Consider the following 24,979-nt stretch of genomic DNA (forward strand, 5'->3'; position numbering starts at 1 on the left):
TAGAAGGCAATAATTGATCGGCAGACACCTGGGCTGTCAGCTTCAAAGGAAACTGTTACGATTGTGCTCGCCACAAACCGGGACGGACCGCAGGGCTGAGGCTGGGATATGAAATCACCAACCTTAGACCACGCAGACTTGTCCGGAGTGCGCAGTTAATAGTCAAACAGGCCGGGTTCAGGACTGGAGATAACAGCATAGTCGTTGGATGAGCCAGAGTCGGGGTAGGAGATATCCGGGTAGTCGTAGTCCAAGCAGGGAGTCGGCAACAGGAAATCAAGCTGGTCTTTTTGCGTCAGCGCAATCGCTGCAGGTCGGGAACGAGGTTTGCGCGAGTGGCGTCCACGACCCATGGCGCCGGTCTAGGAGAGGGAAGACTGACCGCAATGGGCACACCGCCAGGCAGCACTAGTAACCCCATGTTACACCGCAAAAGAAGCAGGTCTCTAAGAACCAGGAACTCAGCGTAGCAGCAGCAGGCCTGGAGGAAACTGGACGAGTACAACGAACTGGAACAAAAACAGAGATACGTAACGAGAGAACAGGGCTTGTGGCAGAAACACAGGTAACATCCCAAAAGGATCTACGCTCGGCAAGGAAGTGAAGGCAAAGCAGGATATTTAAAGCGACAGTGACCAATCCGGACGAGGAGCATGGCAGAGGCGTGTTGAGGAGCTGCTTGTGATTGGCTGAGAGACCAGGAAGTAGTGGAGCACAGCTGAGAGTCTGTAACACCAGTGCCAGAATCCAAGATGGCGATGGCAGAGTTCAAGGTATGCACTGGGCGACGGCATGGGAAGCGACGGGGGGCAGGGGCAGCAGCCGCTGCAGTACTGGTAGTGGGTAAGGAGGGGTCACGCCGCAAGGGACTTGGCCCCCGATTCCTTACAGAAACTAACATTCCTGAAACATCCCTTGTACATCACAGAAAGGAGACGACACACTGTTTACTTGGAGGATTTTATTAAAAATGAGAATATCCTGTAATGTCATCTAATGTGCATAATAAGAGTTACATATCTGTGATCGTTGTAAGAAGACAAATCAAATTGTAGCACACACTACATTGGTAAGAGGTGCCAAGGACAGATATCCATTTGTCACTCAAATTTAGTTGCAAGACGGTCATAATTCTGTTTATGTCCGTCATAATCGCCCGAATCTACTGATATGACTCACGTGTGTCTAAGTGTTAGAGAAGGGAACTTAAGAGTGTGTTTACTGTATATATCTAGGCACTTTTTTTTTTTTTATTATTTTTTTTTCAATGTTTTTATTAGGCATTTTTAGAAAATACAACATTTCTAACATATATCGTAGCCTAATATTTTCCAAAACATATTTTTTTAAGGGGGGAAAAAGAAAGGCAACCTAAGTTGTCCAGGAAAGAGAGGGGGAGCCTTCATAGAGAGAAGGTAAGAGGGAGGGTGATGGGGTAGATGAGGGGGTGTGAGGGAGGGGAGGGGAGGGGGAGGGGGCTGGGGAGGGTTATTGTCGACCCACTTGGCTGTTAGGGTGTTTCTGGTGAGATTTGTGTGAGTTTTTTCTTATGGAGGGGGAGTTGGTCTCCCTCTCACCTGGGATGGTCGGGGCGCTCTAGTAAAGTGGAACCAGGGTTCCCAGATATCCTCAAAGGCCGGGGTTTTTTGTCTGATGTTGGCTGTGAGCCTTTCCATAGTCATTACATCCCCAATCCTTTTCTTTATCGTGTTGAGCGCCGGCGTAGTCGTTTTCCTCCAGGAGGCCGCAATACAGCATCTCGCCGCAGTGAGAATGAAGGATATTAATTTCCTGGTGGGCCGAATTATATTCGGCATGGGTGCAGCCAACAGGAAGGTCAATGGTTCAATAGGAAGTTCTAGGTCGGTGACCTCTTTTATAAGAATTTGGACCTTGGCCCAGTATTTCACAATTTCTGGACAGGTCCACCAGATGTGGGCCATGTCCCCTCTATTACCACAGCCTCTCCAACATTGGTCTGATGCCAGAGGGTAGATCTGGTTTAATCGTGCTGGGGTAAGATACCAGCCAAACATAATTTTGTAGATGTTTTCCTTAATTGTGGTGCAAAGGGAAGTTTCTGAGGCTGCCTGCCAGATTTCCTCCCATGTCTCTCTTTCTATGTTAACGTTTAGATCAGCTGACCATCGCAGCATATAGTCGTGCTGTGTCGGGGACGTTGAGCGCATTAGGATATTGTATATGTCCGAGATAAGTCCCTTCTGGTAAGACTGGTCCTCACATAGATGTTCAAACGTAGTGAGAGCGGCGTATTCTGGATGAGGGCACGTAGCTCTAACAAAATTTCTAATTTGTAGATATTTAAAGGTGTCCAATTCTGTAATTTAAAATTTGTTCCTCAGTTCTTGGTAGGTCAGGAGCTTCCCTAGGCTCAGTACGTCGGCAATCGCCTCTATACCCCGTGTGTGAAAGTGGGCGAACAGCTTAGATCCGCATCCTGGAGGGAATTTAGGGTTATTAACGAGGGGAGTGAGTTGTGAGTTTGTGGATGAGAGATTAAATTTAAGTTTACATCTGGACCAGGTGTCCCACGTGAATCGTGAGGCCTGTAGTTTAAGATTGTGTAAGTGGCCATCTCCTCTGTTCAGGCTCCAGAGGGAGGCTTGCAGAGAAGACAATTTGGCACACCGAGTTTCCATTCCCACCCAGCAACATCGGGTCGGGTCTGAGTTCCACATTACTACCTGCCTGAGCTGAGCGGCTAGATAGTATTTGTATAGGTCAGGCACCCCCATCCCTCCTCTGGATCTCGTGGTCATCAGGACTGATCTGGCGACCCTGGGCCTCTTACCCTGCCAAATGAAGTGGAGTAGTCTATTCTGTATATATTTTAGATCAGCGGCCGGGACCTGGATTGGGAGCATCTGGAATAGGTACAACATTCTTGGGAGTATATTCATTTTGGTAGAGATCATCCTCCCAATCCATGAGATCTGATAACCTTCCCACCGATCTAGATCCCTTTTGATCTGATCCCATAGTTTCGGATAGTTATCCCTATATAGGTCCCGATAGTGCCTAGATACATTAATTCCCAGATACTTAATGCATGAGGGGCACCATCGGTAGCTGAAATTTAGCTTAAGGAGTTTGACTGTGGGGTCGGGAAGACTAAGATTTAGGGCCTCAGATTTGTCGCTGTTTATTTTATACCCTGATACCTTTCCAAACTCCGTCAGTTCCATCTGGAGGTTGGGGAGGGAAGTTAGGGGTCTGGTCAAGGTCAGGATAATATCGTCAGCGAATAGGGAAATTTTGTATTGTTCAGTGGCCATGGGTATACCCTGGATGTTTGGGTTTTGTCTTATTTTGGCCGCCAGTGGTTCAATCGTGAGAGCGAAAAGGAGAGGGGAGAGGGGGCAACCCTGTCGGGTGCCATTTCTAATGTGAATTTGTTCCGCTCCTCCACCCGATAGTCTAACTGAGGCGGATGGAGTTTGGTAGAGCGCCTTGACACCCTTAAGAAAGGAATCCCTGAATCCGAATTTTTTTAATGTTTGGTCTAGGAACAGCCAGTCAATTCTGTCAAATGCCTTCTCTGCGTCTAAGCTTAGTAACATAGCTTGTGAGTCTGTAAGGTGGGCATGGTCAACTAAGTTAATGATTTTACGGGTATTGTCTGAGGCCTGGCGGCCCAGAACAAACCCGACCTGGTCCATGTGTACTAGTCTCGGGAGAATTGGATTAAGTCTGTTCGCCAGTATTTTACTGTATAGTTTTAGATCATTGTTCAACAGCGAGATTGGTCTATAGCTACCGCATTGTGTGGGGTCCTTCCCTTCTTTGAGGATTATGGCCAAATTGGTGGACGACATTGAAGATGGGATAGGACATCCTTCTAGAAATGAGTTGAACAATTGTAAAAGGTGGGTGGACAGAATGGGGAGAAACTTCTTATAGTAGGCATTCGTGAAACCATCAGGGCCCGGTGCTTTAGAAATTTTGGAGGCCTTAACGGCCCATTCTAGTTCTTCCGCCGTTATTGTGGCGTTCAGGAGAAGGATTTCCTCCTCTGTTAATGAGGGGAGGTCGCAATCAGCTAGATAGTCAATGGTAGCCGATAGCTCCTTCGGGTCTGGGCTAGCAGAGTGAGCCCTTAGGTTATATAGTTTAGAGTAAAATTTAGTAACGTCTTTTGAGAGCAAGATTTTTTTAAGTCGTAAAACCGTCAACCTAGAAGCTGACTTACAACAGGGGTGAAGAAACAACGACAAAGCCCTGGTCTGTGGAGCCATTCCACGAATCTAGCAGCATATCCTCACATTTAAAGTAACAGGTTTACATTAACTTTATCACTGAATAATCACTGTTTTAAACACATAATCACGATTAATAGAGCGCAGTTCACTCTTTGTTTCTATTACAACAGGGGTGGACTTAAGTTGTTTCAATGGGGAAAAATTAGTACATAAGTCTTAGCAGGGTATTATGAAAATCAGAATTCAACAGAGGTGTGTTTGAGACCAAACACGTGAATTTTTATATTTTTACATCAGTGACCTCTCTGGTGGAAAACCCTAACATATTGTAATGTACTATATAGCGATTTCTATTTTTTCCTGTTATTTTAAGAAACTGTTCTGCATTTACTGTAGCTGTTGTGACAGAGTCACTGACTCAGTAAGCTGGAATGGAGGATGTGTGTACTTTCCAGCACTAAACCAGTTAACCTACAGTTGGAGATCAGCATACACCTGCAGCCTAATTAAACAGGAGACCTGAGAGACTGCTGGTTTAAAAGCAGGAAGTGACTCACACACAAGGAGAGCTTGTTTTTTCCCCAGGAGGGTGGAAAGAATTCTCCCGGCTAGGAAGCCGTAGCTGCTGCTGCTGCTCTGGTCCCCCAGTCCTGCGAGGAGCTATGCTGCTGGGACCAGCTGGGACCCCAACCCAGGATAAAGATAAAGATAGCTGCGAGCTGGATACAGCCTGCTCCCCGGAACCGTGTTAGTGTTTGCTGTTGGAGCTGCATTACAGATAAGACTTTATTATGATACTTATTGGTGATACTTTGAGTAGCATATGTTTTGGGCATAACCAGATTAGCTGGCTGACCTGGTAGTAAGGGCTCAAGAAGTGAGTTAGTTTCCCTAACGGGAATAGGCTTTAATTTCTAGGATGTAGTTTTTTAAAGGGACAGTGCACCCGTACTTTATTTTTGCTGTGGCTAATGAACCTCTATAGTTTTACGTTTCCCAACATGTCTAGTGTCTTACTGACCCCGCCGCGAGGCCATCCTGCCACACTGTACAGTATGTTCTTGTAATGATCTTTTTCTGTAATCTGAAGCATTGTATTTTTATATATATATGAAGCCCTTGGACCCCCACCCTAGTTGAGATTTGGTCTGCTACTCCATATTATGTGGTGGTGCATACCTGTGAGGTAACAAGAAGGCTGAGTGATCCGCAGTGTTGTGGGGAGAACAGGACAGGGTTTACAGGGTACCTTATTTGTGGCTGCAGCGTCCATACTGACACCTTTCTTTGTTCTTAGACAGTGAATAACTCTCATAGATGGAACAATGGTGTTTATTGCATGCTCAGGTACATATCTTTCCTTGCTTCCCCTACTGGTAGGGCTGGAGTCCCACACCAGGCCTTCTGCATGGTTCTCCTCCTGAGGCCTCCTTGTGAAACCCAGGGTAGCTGTTACTCACTGCACAGGGGGAGGAAAGAGACATCCACTTTTGTGAGAGTGCCAGTATTTATACCCTTTGGGTTGATTGTAACGCTGCCCCTAACAAGAAAGATCTGGATACTGACAGGTCATCACATCCTGTATGTGATCCAAATGGTATCCACCCCTCAGGCTGACACTCTCTGGCTGTTGCTAGGACCGGCCTTAGTTACATCAAATGTATCTAAGACTGCAAAAGCACACAAGGCCTTTCTGAAGGAATAAACCCATTCAGTCCCTGCACCTAACAGGACTTACACTGGTAGGGCCCAGGAAAATAACTAGCGGCCGGAGCCTATGCTACATATATTAAACAATTCTTTAATAAGTAATGCTTTGGGGCTCAATTAACTGATGCATGCTCTGGAGAGAGTATTTACATTTTTAGACACATTTTGCTACAACAGATTGTTTTGTGTTAACTGCATAGTTTTTTCTATAATATTAAGGGACCTGAGACCCTGGCAGATATATTAATTACATAGTTTACATAAATTCTCGGTTGGTGGCAGTGGATAGACGTGTGTATTAACCCTGGTTGCATATATAAGTCACGTGCTCACTTGTGTGCTGTTTGTGACAGATGGTATATTGGGACGAATTTAGCTGAGATATTGTTCATTTGATTGACTTTTGCGATAGTCAACATCACGTGCTCATAGGTGTGTCGTACTTGACAATCAGCAAGAGATTTTTTTTATAGGTGTATTCTATGCAGGGTTTTCAAAATCTCACATGTTTCTTCTTCATGTCTATTGAAGCATGTGTACTAAAAGTTAAGTGTGTCACATACTCTTGACATTGTACACTGTAAGGTCTCTGGTGGTTCTATCCTAAAGTGATTGCAAAAGAGTGCCACTTTATTATATATTTGCGCAACACTTCGTCCCTAATCCCATAAATGAAAGGACTGAGAAACCGAGGCAGACACATCAATAGGAGAAAGTTGGTTATAGGAAAAAAAGCAAAATAATCTTTGAGGTATGTCTCCGTAAAATGAGATGTGAAAGCGGACATGCATAAAAGGAGCTGGAAAGCGTGGAGTATGACTGTTTTCCCAGCCTTAAAAGCAGATGATTTGTTTGAACTAAGCTTCCGTGCAATCAGCATGATCCTGATGTACGTGTACACGATTATCAGTCCCACCATGGTAAAGCTGAAGATGATGGTGATGTATCTCATGTTGTTTTGCATTGGGGTCTTTATCAACATTGGCCGGCCACAAATCCCACTGAGAGAGAAATACTTTGTCTCAACTGAGGAGCTCAGGGCAATGAAATCAGCAACACAAGGGCTGAATCCCACGGCCCATATGATTGCAATGGCAGCATGAGATCTCTGTGGGGTGCAAAGCTGTGCATGTCTTAGTGGGTAGCAAATGGCTACATAGCGTTCAAGAGACATGACTGCCAGGTAATAGGGGGTGGCCATAAAGGAAGTTAAGGATAGAATCACTAAGACAATGCATAATGGCACAGGGAGGTTTATCACGTATATGTTAAACACCACCAGAAAAAACCCCAGGACGAGATACAGTGTGTCATTAATGAGCATATAGACAAAAAGGACATAGCGAGTGTTCTCTCGAATATGAGCTGTGGTAAAGTAGACACTGAGTATAATTGTAAGGAAGTACAAGAAGATGCAGAAGCAGAGGACCAACAAGATTAGATAAGCCATCCTCAGACTCTCAATGTTCTTGTTGCTATCGACGGACACTTGGGTGATATTGCTGTGCAGAGCCGTAGAGTTCGCCATTTGCTGAATGACTGCGGCTGAGTTTTCTTGAGGTTTTCAAACTTATAACAAAAAAACAAACAAAAATAAGATTATGATCAGCGTAGAACCCGAAATCTATTCCAAAAGCGTGAACGTGTTGCAACATCTTATTTTGTTATTGCTCGGTTTTTCATTTTAAAAACAAAATCCATACTGTACTTGCAGTAAATAATTAAAAAGCAAAGACAGCTGAAAATAGTCTTCAATGAAAAGGACTAATCTGATTTGTACAGACAGTCACATTATAAAGGGCAATAAAATGTCCTTTTCTTGCCATTTTACGCTTTTTGGATAATGAGAAGAGCTGGACAGGAGATGTTTACTCCATATTCAATATGGTAAGAAGTTAACAACATGAATGGTGCATCAAAATTCCCCTGAGTGGAAGTTGATGCATCCTTAACTTTACACCAACAATACCTCTCAGTAGCCCAGATACATGCACCTCTGTTAAAACTGAGTTTATATCGCACCGATAACATTTTATGATGGAATTAATCAAGATTGAGGTACTATTAAACCAGGTGCACGAAGTCACGATGTGGGAATGAACGTGACCATTAATAATGTGTTAATCACTGCATCTTGATCACTATAATAATATTTATATCATAGCTTTTTGTAATATATATTATTACAGAACCCTACGGTAGAAATAACATGAACCCATTTGATGCCTGTGGTTACCAAGGTTAACCCCTACCGCATCCCCCAGAATGCCTAACCACCCACCCAGGTGCAACTATCCCAATCATTGATCCCCCTACTTCCCCTCAAATAAACCTCCTGCCCCCCTATAGACTAATATCCAATAACCCTATTAGCCAAATGTGGCTAATCGTGCTCATGGCCACTAAAAAAACATCATAAAACACGTATTAAAAAAAGGCCATTAATTGTCACTGTGGCTACCTAGGCCATCTCAATGGGGATCTAGATAGCCACATTGGTAAGAAATGGTAACGTAATAAAAAATAGGATACATTATCGATATTAAAACACACTACCTACCCCCCTTCCAACCATTCTTGCAATCACTGAAACCTGGTTAAATGATAGTAACACCGCCCTGTACAAAATTATCCCACAAGACCATAAAACCTATGCCAACAGCAGCACATCAGGGTACAGAGGGGGCATACCCAGTGCCGTCTTAATGCATGGACACGCTGGGCAGTTGCCCAGGGGCCCCACGAGCATAGGAGCCCCATGCTAATCTATGCACAGACCAGAATTTAACACAAATTTTCCGATCACCCGCCTCAACATTTAAATCTCCCGCTAACTCGGTAGAAGGAGAAAAATTACGACTTGTAGCGGAGGGTTGGGATGTCTGCATTTGCGAGATAAATTTTGCCGTTTTTATTGCTTGCAATGTTACAGTATGTGAGTGGTTGTGTAGGCAGGGCCCAGTACACTGCTTTGCCCGGGGGCCTATAATGCTGTTAAGATGGCCCTGGGCATACCCAGGGTTTATAAAGAAAATATTAAATGTACTGTCACCAAAAGAAACACTTTTCTTTCTTTTGAGAATCTTACCATTAAAATTTAACTAGATAATTGTACAAACGTCTCTGACACTGTCATATTCTGACCTCTGGGACCTTTCAGTACATTTCTGATCGACATACAGAAAGTAGCCACAAAGCAAATCACTCCAACCAACAAAAATATCCTCTGGAGGTGAATTCCACTCTTACAGATGCAGCTGCCGTTATCCGATCATTTACCGAATTGGTTTTCGAGATTTCCCCGAATTTCTCACAAACTTTGCCACAGCAGACTAATGGCCCAACAGATTAACACAGCAGGGGTCCCATATCTAAATGGCTCAAGACTTGGCTCTTCGAAATCGCCTTTCCAAACCCTGATTGATTATTTGCTCCACCTTTGGAGTTTTCAATGGGTGCATCGGAGCAGGGTTTGCTCTGTGTATGCGATATTCAAAACAATGAGATAGAAACCTCAGTGGCTAATAAAGCACAATGCTTTACTAAGCACAAAGATAATCAAGAGGTTAACCGCTCCCATCCCCACCCCCTGGGTGGCCTATGCACCCATCCCGGGGCAACTACTTTGTTTATTATGTGATTTAAAAAATGTATTTCCTTTCAAATGTTTTTATTTAAAACAAAATTATCGCAAAAGCTCTATTACCCACATTTGGCTAATAGGGTTATTGCCAATTAGTCAAGTTGGGGGATGGGTAGTTTTTTTTTGGGGGGGGGGGGGTGAGGGCGGGGGGTAAGTGATGGGTGTTGTTGCCTGAGAGTGGTTGATTAGGCCACCCAGGCGTGGTTGTCGGGGCTTGGAAGAGCAGTGCTAGTAGAGAGAACCTCATCTCCTAAAACCTCTTGCTCCTACTCTAATCCCTATGCTCATACATATTTTCAACTCCTCCCTCTACTCTGGTACATTTCCCTCCTCTTTCATACATGCAGCAGTCATACCATTACTCAGAAACAGCAAGCTTGACCCTACCTGTCTCTCTAGCTATCATACTGTCTCTCTCCTGCCTTTTGTCTCTAAAATCCTTGCACACCCTGTATTCTCTCGCTTGTTCCATTTTCTCACCACTGATTCTCTCCTAGACACTCTACAATCTGGCTTCCGCACTGCTCACTCCACTGAAACAGCCCTCACTTAAATAACTAATGACCTCCATGCTTCTAAAGACAGAGGTCATTATACTCTGCACATATTACTCGACTTCTCTGCAGCCTTTGATAATGTGGATCACCCTCTTCTCCTTCACATTCGCCATACACTTGGTATCCGTAACAAAGTTCTATCCTGGATCTCCTCTTACCTCTCTCATTGTACTTTCAGTGACTCTTTTGCCAACACCTCCTACTCCTCTATCGATCTCTCTGCGGGGGTACCCAGGGCTCTGTCCTCGGACCTCTTCTCTTTTCTCTGTGCACACTCTTTAGGTGACCTTACCACATCTCTTGGGTTCAAATATAACCTCTATGCAGATGGCATACACATTTAATTTTCAACCCCTGACCTTACACTTGCTGTAAAGACCAGTTTCTGAATGTCTCTCTGCCATATCATCCTGGATGGGCCCACGCCTACTCAAACTTAACTTCTCAAGAATGGAGCTTGTCATATTTCCTCCCAAACCTTGTCCTACAACCTCCTTCTGCATTACTCTTGGAAGCACTATCATACAGTATACCCAGTATCACAAGCATGCTGCCTAGCGTCATATTTGACTCCTCTCTTACATTCTCCTCTCATATTCAATATGTAACCAAATCTTGTTGCTTTTGTCCTCCGTAATATTACAAAGGTACACCTTTTCCTCTGTTGCTCTACTGCTAAAACTCTGACACAGGCACTCAGTCTCTCCCGTCTCCACTACTGTAACTTCCTGCTGTCCAGCCTTCCTGCCTCCCACCTGTCTCCCTTACAATCTATCCTAAACGCTGCTGCCAAAATCACTCTACTCTTTCCTAAATCTGTCTCAGCGCCTCCCCTGCTGAAAATCCTCTCCTGCCTGCCTATCAAATCCCGTATCACACACTCAATTCTCCTCAATTTTAAAGCATTACACTCTTCTTTCTATCCTTATATCTCAGCCCTAATTTCTGCCTATACACCATCATGACTCGTTCTGCTCAAGGATGTCTTCTCTCTACCCCCTTTGTATCTAATGCCCTCTCCCGCCTTAAACCTTTCTCACTGACTTCCCCACACCTCTGGAATGCCCTTCCCCTCAATATCCAACCAGCACCTCTCTATCCACCTTTAAGACATATCTTAAATCTCACCTCCTTAACGAAGCATTTGGGAAGGTACGTGGCTGGTACTATATACTTCATACATCGACCTTGGCCCCTTGCAGACGCACTTACCAGAACACCTTCCTACTGTCTCTGTACATTCTTCCAGTTACCAATTGGATTGTAAGCTCTTCGGAACAGGGACTCCTTTTTCTAATGTTAATTTTACAGTATGTTTGAAGCGCTTATTCCCATTATGTGTTATTTGTATTATTTGTTATTTATATTTTTATGTAACATGTATTACTGCAGTGAAGCGCTATTTACATTAATGGTGCAATATAAATAAAGGCAAACTGTGACGGTGCTCGTCTCAAATCAGGAAGCAGACCCGCAGGGCTGAGGTAGGAATGCAGAATAACCGACTAGAGCCCAGCGACAGAGTCCTATAGGAGTATACGTAGTCGGTAGGCAGACAGTCAGGGCTGGCGTCAGTGGTTCAGAGTCCAGGCGACAGGCAAATGGTCAGGGCAGGTGAAAGGCAGCGAGGTTGGGGTCACGGTCAGGGTCAGCAACAGGGATTCCAAATAGGCAAAAGTGTAATGCGTGACAGCAAAGATCAAACGGAGCTGCAGCAAACAGAATTTTGCTCGGCGTCTCCCACCAGGAACAGCAGCCTTATATAGCAGGCTGCCAGTACACAAAATGGAAGGTTTGAGCAGAAAGGGCAGGCAGTCTGGAAATCCTGAACTGGCAGTAAAACACGGCATGGATCGAGCAAAATCCTTACAAAGATATGCCTCCCTGGCATTGGTCCCGTCGTGTGGGAGGGTTTAGTGAGCTGTGTCGGCTATGTTGTGGTTGGCACAGCCACATACATATGGACTACATGAAAAGCAGCGGCCATCTTGAGGTTGGCGCTGCAAGATGAGGAGATCCTGTCATTCAGGATATCCTCCGCTGACTGGAGATGGTGTATCAGTCCAGACGGAGCAGGCGTAGGGAGAGGTAGCCTCTGGACTAGGCCATACACGTTCCCATAGGCCCCAGTTAGTTTCCGCTACACTGGCTGGAGCGCCTCGCATCAAAAGGGCTACTGGGTGTGATGGTAGTGATCCCATCAGCCGTTGTTTGAACCGGTACTGATCCACCACTGCGGCCAAAATTATTTTCTTAGAGATCAGTGTCCAAAGGGACAGTTGGAGCCTGCGTGCAAATGCAGATAATGCTTCTCCCTCCTTTTGGCGGAAAACCTTAATCTGAGCCAGGAGCCCATCCTCGTCGCCTTTGCTGGTATAAGATTGGGTTAAGAGTTCCACTAACTCGTGAGCGGTAACGTCACCATCTGTGTCTCGGTGTATCCGTACAAGTTGCGAGGCCGGGGATAGGAGGCATTCGGCCAGCCTCTGTCTCTGGACGGCCTCTGAGCAAGAAAACTCATCTAGAACGCGGAGAGTGTGTTCCCTCCAAGCCTCGAACTCTTCTTCTCCTAAAGGCGTGGGTACTATCCCGGAGAAGGCCTTGAGATTTCTGTAATTCTGCGACTGTGAAGACATATTAAGGGCCTACAGTAGTTGCGGTAAGGTTAATCCCAGTGCGGAGCCGCCACTTGATAAGCGACCATCATTTCCAGCCCTTGGACTAGGGATGGGTGTCTGTGGGGTACTCCCGGCCCAGCTGAGGGCCCCAAGTGCGGCACTTGGGGTGAAGGTTACACGGGGTACAGGTACGTCTACCCTGTTGGGGGTACTGGAGATTGGTGCAGGAGTCGGCCATCCCCCGAGGAGATGGGGGACGTTGCGGCTTGAGAGGGGGCCTCTGAGGAGAATCATGAGATGAACATTTTCCAGATCTCTATTAACTAAGGATATATGAGCGGGTAGCCTTCGGGCGGGGCCTCTGGTGTATGGAGAGCCTGTGGAGCATCTCAATGGCATATTTCTTGACCCGACGTTAGTAATATCGTGCTCTACCGATATGTGGTATGAAATTCGCGCCTTCTAATCCATGCATTGCTTAGACCGAGAAAGTCGTTTTAGGTGGTCCCTGATCCCTGTTTGGAACATGAGAGCGGGGACATTCCCCACTGCAACCGTGGCTGGGTGGTTCTTTGACCTTAAAGGCCCAGGCATGGACCTCCTGTCTTGAGGGCACCAGCATGTTGGAGAATTAGATTGACTTAATTTGGACTGAATAGGGCACCCCAGGTCTGAGCTCTCAGCAGCGCCTCCAATTGTAGCACAATTTTCCCCACCCCCTGGGAGATATGGCGGCTACTGTGTGTTATGGTGCGTTACCTGTGGCTCACAGGAGGGCTGAGCCTCCACTGCTTGGAGCCTGGGATGTGTCTGATTCGTCTGGTGACATTGCCTCCACCTGTACGGGATCCTACTATGTGGGATAACCCCGTTACAGGACCTTATGCAATAAAACACACACTGCTAAGAGTAACAGTTTTGCTGTATGCAATAGAACAAACACAATGTACAATTCTTCTACCAACTAGGCCACGCACGAACGTACCCTCAGCACCTTCCCACATCATGTCCACACCTGGATAGATAGATAGTCCCCCAAAGTCCTGAGGGGCCCTTGGGCACCCAACCACCCTGGTGTCCATGAATAAAACACCAGAGCAAAATCGCTCAAAATTCTGGTGCTATAAAGTAATCACCAGTCTCTTGAAGAACAGAGGAACAGTTCTGTTGTATATGGTATAAATTTTGCTCTCAATGAGAGTCAGTTACTCACGGCTGGGGGATTAGGCTGGTCAGTAGAGAAAGTCATGCTGTTTTGGATCCTGTGGGTCCGTTGATCAACCGCTCCGCGTGTCCTGACTGGATGCAAACTTCGAATGGCTTGTCACTTGTTGCACCAATGATGTCGAATGCAGGGTCTCAGTACCCCCCACGCCGTGTATCACTCCATTGGTAGCGGTCTCTGCAGTTCAGCGTCTCCGCCTGCAGAGAGTCTTGATGGGATTCCCAGCCTTTCCTCACTGATAGCCTGACGTCACCTCTTGCCGGGTAGATAATAATGTGCTAGTATGGCAGCCTGCATTCCCAAACAGCATGTAGATGATCTTCTGTTCTTCGTGCTGCCTGGTGTGTGGAAACCAGCATGCAACAACTCCCATCCAGGAAAAGCCGGGGCACAGCATCAATCGTTGGATAAGTAATTCAAAAGGGTTTATTCATATTAAAAACATGGACAAAAAACAAAGTACTGATACAGTCACTCTAACGCGTTTCACACGCAGGGTGCTTTATCAAAGAGTAACTGGTGCCTTCTGAATAACTTTCTTATAGCACCTCCCTGAAGCCTCCTTCAGACTTCGTCCAATCACACAAATAATTGTGATCTCTTCCAGGTGGTAGTATGTAAATGAAGGGGAGTGTGTTGTAAGAAAAGCCTGATTTGTTTTAATTTTTTATTATTGTTGTCTGTGTATAAATGTATGATTATAGAGATATGTTTGATCTCTCTATGTTTGCACTTTTGATTGTTTACCAAGTTTGTTCACTGATGGCTTTCTTACAGCACACTCCCCTTTATTTACATACTACCACCTGGAAGAGATCACAATTATTTGTGTGATTGGAAGAAGTATGAAGGAGACTTCAGGGAGGTGCTATAAAAACGTTATTCAGAAGTCACCTGTTACTCTTTGATAAAGCACCCTGCGTGTGAAACGCGTTAGAGTGACTGTATTAGTACTTTGTTTTTCTCCATGTTATTAATATGAATAAACCCTTTTGAATGACTTATCCCACGATTGATGCTGTGCCCCAGTTTTTTCCTGGATGGAAGTTGTTGCACCCTGGTGTCCACAAGTAGCAATTCCCACCCGTGTGTCCGCCTCAGAGTTGGGTGGTGTCCGGAAGGAGTGTCCCACCGTAACAGTCTCTCTCTCCTAAAGGTTGGTCTGGTGCCAGACCCCAAGCGCCAGTCCACAGCCGCATCCTGGCTGTATACCTGAACTGACGGTGCAAAGCGGGGCAATATCCCTGTCTAAGGGGCAAGTCCCTATCGCAACCACAACCTATGTGGGAGGCGGGCCTAGCTTGGGCCTAACTTGGGTCTCTGGCTCAGTGCAGGGGCCACTGACACCTTGCACATACACACCGTACCCCTCTGATGTCCCATCTCTGACTGACGAGGTCCAAGCACGCGAATTGTACAGTATCTATCTGTGGAGCAGGGAATCTGAGAGCCCTTTTGACTTATCTGGGGCACCTGCATACTTGCCCCTATTCCTTATGGGGCTTGTAGTCCCATCGGAGCCCTGTTTCTCTAAGGGTCGCCTCTTGTGCATGCGCGATCTCACTGCGTATGAGTGCGCAACTTCACCATGGCAGCGCCCTGCACAGGGAGCCGCCGGGAACCTCCGGCAATGCAGTCGCTGCTCCACAAATCCTGTAGCGGAGGTAAATGGGGAAACCAGGGGAGAGACCCTGCTATATATATATATATATATATATATATATATATATATATATATATATATATTATATATATATATATATATATATATATATATATATATATATATATATATACAGTGGTTGACAAATCACCAAAAAATCTACTCGCCACACAAAAAAATCTACTCGCCACCTAGTACCAAACGTGTGCTGCTTGGGCCAATATTTACTCGCCCGGGGGTTAAATCCACTCGCCCGGGGCGAGCAAATGTATAGGTTTGTCGAACACTGATATATATATATATATATATATATATATATATATATATATATATATATATATATATGTTACACTACAACATTCTCCCCCCTGTCCCACACCCAATGTAATAGTATATATATAACAGTCTTCGACAAATACGGTCCCCTGGACGCCCGGGGCGACTGCATTTTACCCCCTGACGAGTTGTTTCGGAGGGGCGGCAGTTTGGCATTCTCCTCCTCCAACTGCACTTAAAATTGCCGCGCAGCAAAAGCAGCGCACCACATGAGCAGTGTCAGCCCCCTCCCCCCCACCCTTAGCCTCATCCTACAGAAGCGTGGAAGGAGCACCATCAGACAGGAGCCACCAGGAGTGTTGCAGGGCCTGAGGGGGGAGTGCTCCTGATGCCAACATGAGGTGGAGGATATGAGGTGGAGGCAGTGGCAACAGGGACTGGACCAGGTACCGTGGAAAGGGGGACACATGCACACACCACCGCACCCCACCCCCTGCAGAGCCGAGGTAACTATCCCGGGCCGGGTGGCTGCGGTGGGTCGAGCCCCAGCCATCCCGGTGCTGTGTCTTCCCAGGTCCCCGCTTCCCCCCCGGTCCCCGTGTCCCCGTGTCCCCCCACCCCCCTGGTCCCCGTGTCAGCCTGCGGGGCAAGAGATGGGAGTGGGGCTTTCCCCTCAGGTCCCTGCTTCCCCCCGTTCCTAGCGTTAGCCCGTGGGGCGGGGATGTCCCCCTCTGTCCCCGTGTCAGACCGCGGGGCTGGAGATGGGATGTCCCCGTGTCAGACCGTGGGGCGGGAGATGGGATGTCCCCCCCTGTCCCCGTGTCTGACCGCGATGGGAGCGGGGCTGTCCCCTCAGGTCCCCGCTTCCCCCCGGTCCCCGTGTCAGCCCGCGGGGCATGAGATCGGAGCTTGGATGTCCCCTCAGGTCCCCGCTTCCCTCCGGTCCCCACGTCAGCCCATGGGGCAGGGATGTACCCTCAAGTTCCCGCTTTCCCCCGGTCCCTGTGTCAGCCCGCGGGGCAGGAGATGGGAGCGGGGATATCCCCTCAGGTCCCCATTTCCCCCCAGTCCCTGTGTCAGCCCGCGGGGCATGAGATGGGAGCTGGGATGTCCCCTCAGGTCCCCGCTTCCCCCCGGTCCCTGAGTCAGCCAGTGGGGCGGGTATGTCCCCTCAGGTCCCCACTTACCCCCGGTCCCCATGTCAGACCGCGGGGTGGGGATGGGATGTCCCCACCTGTCCCTGTCCCCGTGTCAGACCGCCGGGCGGGAGATGGGATGTCCCCCCTGTCCCTGTGTCTGACCGCGGGGCAGGAGATGGGATGTCCCCCCCCTGTCCCCATGTCAGACCGCGGGGCGAAAGATGGGATGTCCCCCCCCTGTCTCCGTGTCAGACCGCGGGGCAGGAGATGGGATGTCCTCCCCTGTCCCCATGTCAGACCGCGGGGCGAAAGATGGGATGTCCCCCCCCTGTCTCCGTGTCAGACCGCGGAGCGGGAGATGGGATGTCCTCCCCTTGTCCCCGTGTCAGACCGCGGGGCAGGAGATGGGAGCAGGGATGTCCCCCCAGGTCCCTGGTTTCCCCCGGTCCCGGGGCGGGAGATGGGCACGCGGGATGAGGGGAGCGTGGTGGTGCTGCTCGCGGCCTTTCCTCTCCCCCCCACGTGTGTGTGTAGAGAGAGAGAGTGTGTGTGTGTATATATGGGAGAATGTGTGTGTGTGTGTGTATATATATGGGAGAATGTGTGTGTGTGTGTGTATATGGGAGAATGTGTGTGTGTGTGTGTATATATATGGGAGAATGTGTGTGTGTGTGTGTATATGGGAGAATGTGTGTGTGTGTGTGTGTGTGTATACATGGGATTATGTGTGTGTGTGTGTGTGTATACATGGGATAATGTGTGTGTGTGTGTGTATGGGAGAATGTGTATGGCAGTGTGTTTGTGTGTGAGTGTGAGTGTGAGTGTGAGTGTGTGTGTGTGTGTGTGTGTATGGGAGTTTGTGTGTATGGGAGTTTGTGTGTGTATGGGAGTGTGTGTGTATGTGTGTGTGTGTGTCTGTGTGTGCATGTGACACCACAGGTACCCCCCAATTAGTCAACCCCTCACCAACCAGTAGCCCAGTCCCCAGTCACCCCCCCCTCAGTCAGTCAGTCACCCACCCTCCAGTAAGTAAGTCACCCCCACCCCCCAGTCAGTCACCCCCCCAGTCAGTCAGTCACCCCCAGTCAGTCAGTCACTCCCCCAGTCAGTCAGTCACCCCCCCCAGTCAGCCAGTCACCCCTCCAGTCAGTCAGTCAGTCTGTCACCCCCCCGTCAGTCAGTCAACCCCCCAGTCAGTCAGTCCCCCCCCCCCCCAGTCATTCACCCCCCCCAGTCAGTCCCCCCCCTCTCTGGTCTCCCCTCTCTCTGGTCTCCCCTATCTCCCCCCTCTCTGGTCTACCCCCTCCCTGGTCTCCCCTCTCTCTGGTCTCCCCCCTCTCTGGTCTCCCCCTCTCTCGTCTCCCCCCTCTCTGGTCTCCGCTCTCTCGTCTCTCTCCCCCGTCTCCCCTCTCTCCTGACGTCTCCCCTCTCTCCCCCGTCTCCCCTCTCTCGTCTCTCTCCCCCCTCTTTCTCTCTCTCCTCTCCCCACACTCTTTATCGCTCTCCTTCTCTCTCTCTTCTCCCCTCTCTCTTTCTCTCTCTGTCCTCTCCCCTCTCTCTCCTCTCCCCTCTCTCTTGCTCTCTGTCCTCTCCCCTCTCTCTTCCTCTCTCTCCTACCCCCTCTCCCTTTCTCTCTCTCCTCTCCCCTCTCTCCCCTCCCTTTCTCTCTCTCCTCTCCCCTCTCTGTTGCTCTCTCCTCTCCCCTCTCTCTTGCTCTCTCTCCTCTCCCCTCTCTCTTCCTCTTTCTCCTTCCCCCTCTCTCTTTCTCTCTGTCCGCTCCCCTCTCTCCTCCTCTCTCCTCCTCTCTCCTCTCTCTTTCTCTCTCCTCTCTCTTGCTCTCTCTCCCCTCTCTGTCTCCCCTCTCTGTCTCCCTTCTCTGTCTCCCTTCTCTGTCTCCCCTCTCTGTCTCCCCTCTCTGTCTCCCCTCTCTGTCTCGGTATCTGGATATCTTATTTACCCTGTATATCTTAAATGTCCTATACAGTACTCTCCCCTCTCTCCCGACGTCTCCCCTCTCTCCCCCGTCTCCCCTCTCTTGTCTGTCTCCCCCCTCTTTCTCTCTCTCCTCTCCCCACACTCTTTCTCGCTCTCCTTCTCTCTCTCTTCTCCCCTCTCTCTTTCTCTCTCTGTCCTCTCCCCTCTCTCCTCTCCCCTCTCTCTTGCTCTCTGTCCTCTCCCCTCTCTCTTCCTCTCTCTCCTACCCCCTCTCCCTTTCTCTCTCTCCTCTCCCCTCTCTCCCCTCCCTTTCTCTCTCTCCTCTCCCCTCTCTGTTGCTCTCTCCTCTCCCCTCTCTCTTGCTCTCTCTCCTCTCCCCTCTCTCTTCCTCTTTCTCCTTCCCCCTCTCTCTTTCTCTCTGTCCTCTCCCCTCTCTCCTCCTCTCTCCTCCTCTCTCCTCTCTCTTTCTCTCTCCTCTCTCTTGCTCTCTCTCCCCTCTCTGTCTCCCCTCTCTGTCTCCCTTCTCTGTCTCCCTTCTCTGTCTCCCCTCTCTGTCTCCCCTCTCTGTCTCGGTATCTGGATATCTTATTTACCCTGTATATCTTAAATGTCCTATACAGTACTAGACCAAAATAACCTATACTGCTTTTTTCCAGATTTGACTCTCAAGCTTCAGATGGGAGACATCGGAATCCCCCCTAACCCAGAAGACAGGTAGGGAACGCCTCCCCTCCAACATATAACATTGCAGGAATGAGGTACCTAAACATTGAGGGACTGCGGATCAGGTAAGATCCCAGGTGGGATTGCTGCTTCAGATATTGTGAAGCGGGTGCATCCAGGCACTGGTTAAGGGGTTCAGGAAACTAGTCATGCACATCAGGCTTTTTTTTGTATATCTGACATGTATACACACATGTATACACACACACACACACACACACACACGCGTAACCAGGACTAATTGTAGTATAATGTAATACAATAAATAAACTTTTGTCAAAAACGAATGTTGTTCTTACTAGGAATTTATTCAATTTCTTTATCTTTGAAAGCGGGGCGGGACTAGGTGGCGAGTCGATTTTGTTTGTTTGGGTGATTTCTCGACGTGTGTGTGTGTGTGTGCAGTCACAGCTGGCGGGAGGTGGGGAGCCACCTGTTCGGATCGCCGGACGTTCCACTCTCCCTACCCCCCTCCTCCTTTCCACTTTGTGTGTGTGTATGGGAGAGTGTGAGTGTGTGTATGACACTGTGTGTGTGTGTCACTGTGTGTGTGTGTCACTGTGTGTGTGTTTGTCACTGTGTGTGTGTGTGTGTGTGTGACTGTGTGTGTGTGTGTGTGTGTGTGTGTGTGTGTGTGTGTGTGTGTGTGTGTGTGTGTGTGTGTGTGTGTGTGACACTGTGTCTGTGTGTGTGTGTGTGTGTGTGTGTGTGTGTGTGTGTGTGTGTGTGACACTGTGTCTGTGTGTGTGACACTGTGTGTGTGTGTGTGTGTGTGTGTGTGTGTGTGTGTGTGTGTGTGTGACATTGTGTGTGTGTGTGTGGGGGAGACAGTGGAAGGGAGAGAGAGAGGGGGAGCTAGAACATTAAATCCCGGGCAGCGCCGGGTATATCAGCTAGTATATACAGTATATATGACAACCACATTACTGAGGTCCCTTTAAATCCCAAATAAGGCCGGAAACACAGTACTTCTATTTAAGTGGGGTTTATTTATAGGGGTTTAAGTAACATATTCGCAGGTCCACCGTACCTTTTAGACAACAAAACTAAAAAGCATAAATAAAAACCTATCCTGGTCAGGGATCTAACTTACTTCTTCAGCCCTGTCTACTGGGCAGCTAGCTAAGCCAGTTCACACCCCAAAACATGCCTTGGCATAGGCAATAAAGAAACAGCATAGTCTTTTGTCATATTGTAGCAATAGAAAGGGTTTTGCTTATCTTAGTCCATCTGGCGATGTCCCTGCTTCAGCATGGCTCTTTCAGCAGTGTCTCTCACTCTCTCTCAGCTTCTTTACACTGCTTCAGCACGGCTCTCTCAGCAGCTTCTCTCACAATCTGCCAACTTCTTTAACCATCCCCTGGTAGCTGGGGAGCCCCTTCTGCCTCCCTACTTCTCTGAGGGAAAACCGGTCAGTCTCTCTCACTGCCTCTCTGGCTTTCTGACCAAATACTTCCTTGTTTTTGAAGAGATCAGCCCAGGCTAATTAATTAGATTTCAGGTGTTCTTGACAACTCCAGGGAGGATTAACTCTTTCCAGCACCTAGATGCCAGTGCTGGTAACACTATATATATATATATATATAACATAGAAAAAGAACAAAAAGCACTCCGTAATAATAGTCACTGGTGTGGGTGCAGATCCTATAATGAAGAAAAAGCAATACGATACCGTTTGGAAACGAAATCAGCAGGCAGCACTCCAGAATTGAACAAATAAGTGTATTGTTTGTTCAATTCTGGAGTGCTGCCTGCTGATTTCGTTTCCAAACAGTATCGTATTGCTTTTATATATATATATATATATATATATATATATATATATATATATATATATATATATATATGTATATGTGTATATATATACAGTGTTCGACAAACCTATACATTTGCACGCCACGGGCGAGTGGATTTAACATCGTGGTGAGCTCGTATTGGCCCAAGCAGCACACGTGTGGTACTAGGTGGCGAGTAGATGTTTTTGTTCGGCGAGTAGATTTTTTGATGATTTGTCGACGACTGTGTATATATATATATATATATGTGTGTGTTGCTCTACAACATTCTCCCCCTTGTCCCACACACAATGTAATAATACACCCTGGACTACTCAAAAGCTTTGCATTGTCTATGGACACAACGTTGCTGCCTGCAAACAATTACTCATATTTCTAATGTACTGTTACTCTCTTTATCACGGGATATTGAACTCAATCCAGGCCCTCCATTTTCAACTCTGTCTCATACGTAGGGTGACCACATTTTAAAAAGTTAAAACTGGGAACCTTAAAAAATTATTTCTAAAACAAATGACAGCACTTAAAAATAAATATTATTATGGTGTTTGTCTTATAGTGAAGAGATGTTTATCTATGAAAAGGCTGTAATATTTATGGATATACCTTATAATTGCATGGGGAGCATTTACAAAAGTCTCCCAGCTGCAAAACTAGTTAAAAAAGAATTGAATTCAATTTTTCCAAGGGAGAACTTCAATTCCCTTCCCACTGAATTCCTTCTCATTGATAACTATGGTGCTGTATTGTGCATTGGTGATGTGTAAGGTTGGGCAATTTTGCAGGTTCAAAATCCGAAGTTTGAAGACAATTCAAAGTTTCAGTTGAACTTCGTCTGAATGTTCGAATTAGAGTGAAAACACCCAAAAGTTATTGTACATGTGTTGGATTTCTTTTTTTATAAAATGAGCCAACTTAAAAAAACAAAACAAAACAAAAAAAACAACACATATCTGTATCAAAGGCTGTAAAACTGGGGCAAAAAACAGCATACCAGATTTATCTAAGAAGAAAATACCATTGGTTTCAATGGAATGATTTTCCTTGAAGTATTTTTGCCCCAGTTTTGCAGACAAGAGATTGTGTCTTGTGCAAAATCTGTCCCAAAATGTTTTAAGGAGAATTACATTTAAATCAACTGGATTGTATAAGCATAAAGAGAAAATTGTTGTGGGGTGGGGGGGTTGTGGAAATCTGATGTTGCTTATTGTTTATTGGCCACCAGTCTTTCCCAGTTATTAGGTACAAAGAAAGAGAATCCTATATTTGATCAAACACACATAATTAGCTAAATTAACGTATCAACTTTTTTTATTCAAAAGAATTACACAGGGTTTGATTTTCCTCTGACTAAAAGTACCAAAACATGTGAATTTAGTTATGGGATTTAATTTAAAATCCTCAGACTCTTATTTTAGGTGAAATAAAAGTTATACTCACAGTGCACCTGTTCTGTTAGCATTGCAGCCCCAGCATACTGCACAGGTAGATATTAGAAGTGCACCTGTTCCGTTAGCATTGCAGTCCCAGCATACTGTACAGGTAGATATTAGCAGTCCAGCGGCTGTAGGTAAGATTCTTATAGAAACTGTCATCCTAAGGTATTTATCTCCTCCTAACTCCCTATTGTATTCAGCATCATTTACTCTTTGGCTGCCAGACAGACTTGCATCACCCTGTTCTGCAATACTTTGCCTATCCCTCCAGCAGGCGAAGGGTTACACATGTAGTGAGATTTCTCCGGTCACAGCATTACCAGATCTCCCAGATGACACACCGTGTTTTTAACAGCAGGTATTTCCTTACGGAGTATACGTAGCATTTCACAATGTGTTATACATGACTGCTCTGATATAATAACCTTAACTATGTACTGTAGCTCTCTTGAGTCTTTCTACAGGTTCTTAGTGGTATCAGAGATTTGGTTTTTATCACAAACCGTCACCAAGCCAAGTAATTTTGTACGTATATAGTGTACTTATTAAACGTGTGTGGGGTTCCAGCACTCAAGAATCACAGTAAGCGGGTAGCTTGAATCACTAGTATGATGTATCATGATTTATAGCATATTATAATAAAGTAAGGGATGATCCCTATAGTATGGCAGGCCCTGCAATACTCCACTAGAGTGACAAGGGCTATCTGGGGCCTAAGGGGAAAGGTCTGGCCTAGTCCAGGAAGCTGACTGCTCCCTGGACACTTCCTTCCCGGCTCCGTCAGGACTGAAGGTCATCCTGGATCCCCGCGTAGGATATCCTGGATAACTCCATGCTTCCTTCCTGTCTTTTCTGGAAGTGCCCCGTCCAATATAGCCCCCACGATCTCTATTTCCCATTGAATTGTATTGCGGTGTCACATCCAAGATGGCTGACGATTCTGCGCATGCGTGTCAATTCCAATATGGCCACTGCCACTACCGCATATCTCAGCGGAGAAGCGGAGCATCTCCCCCACATCCAAGGTACGGAAGGGTGAACCCACTACATCCTTCGCCTGGCGGAGAATTCAACCTCCCCGCTGAGAACTAAACACACACGTTTATATAATGAAAACATAATATGTATATACTTAAATGGCATTCAAAACTTAAGTCAGAATAACAATAATGGAGGCTAACTTTCACCGAGATGACTGCTGAGGTTCATAGTGGGGTGCGCCTAATGAATCGTAAGCCACCCTCATTGGAGGGCGTCTCAGTCTTTGACTCCGACGAACTTCTTCAATCTCTTCTAATTCTTCGTTGTCAGAGATGCTACCATCGGCTTGAGGCCCTTGCCCTCTCATAGAGTGAATGTCATTAACACCCTTTGGGGTGAAGATAAAACTCTTTGGTTCAAGAGACCGCCTGACTGCTTCAACTGGGTATGGTTCCTTAGTAACAGGACCATGGCCTTATCCTTCGTTGGAGTTTGAAGATGTCCCTTCTAAGGGATCCTGATTTTCCTCAGATAACTGATCCAGTATAACGTTTGAATCTTCTACTTGTCTTGCCTTTGAAAGGTCAGCTTCACGCTTGAGGAATGGGTAACAGGTGATTGCGATGCCAGACCTTTACCCTGCCTTCCGAATTCTTGATGCGGTAAACAGGGAGCCCAGGCATCTGAGATTCCACTTCAAAGGGAACGTCTCTCCAACGGCCAGCTAACTTGTGCTTCCCCAGTATTCCCAGGTTCCGTAGAAGAACCTTGTCTCCAGGCTGAAGCTCCCAATATAGTACCTTGCAATCATACCTCCACTTGTTCTTGTTTAGCTTAGCAGTGGCTTCATCCGCCAAGCTATATGCTCTCTGGAGGTTGTCCTGCAGCCGTTGTATGTACTAGTAGTGAGTGGTATTGGAGATTCCATCGGTGGACACCCTCAGGTGAATATCCACCAGCAACCTGGCTCAACTGGATCAAAATCGCGCACCCCTTTGCATGCGTGCAGGGGTGCCCAGAGACTTTGCCATCCAGTTATTCGTTCTGTGGACATTTT

General features: G+C 46.9%; 1 protein-coding gene across 1 annotated transcript; it reads right to left on the bottom strand.

The window, feature by feature from the left end:
• Nucleotides 1-6,207: 6,207 nt before the first annotated feature.
• Nucleotides 6,208-7,493, bottom strand: LOC142491190 (odorant receptor 131-2-like). Its single transcript, XM_075593464.1, has one exon. The coding sequence runs from the start codon at nt 7,456-7,458 to the stop codon at nt 6,529-6,531; it is 930 nt and encodes a 309-aa protein (XP_075449579.1). The 5' UTR covers nt 7,459-7,493; the 3' UTR covers nt 6,208-6,528.
• Nucleotides 7,494-24,979: the final 17,486 nt, after the last annotated feature.

The sequence above is a fragment of the Ascaphus truei genome, chromosome 3 (assembly GCF_040206685.1).
Source record: "Ascaphus truei isolate aAscTru1 chromosome 3, aAscTru1.hap1, whole genome shotgun sequence".
NCBI lineage: Eukaryota > Metazoa > Chordata > Amphibia > Anura > Ascaphidae > Ascaphus > Ascaphus truei.

Coding starts and splice junctions, on each gene's coding strand:
- LOC142491190 (XM_075593464.1), bottom strand. CDS start 7,458: ATGGCGAACTCTACGGCTCTGCACAGCAATATCACCCAAGTGTCCGTC.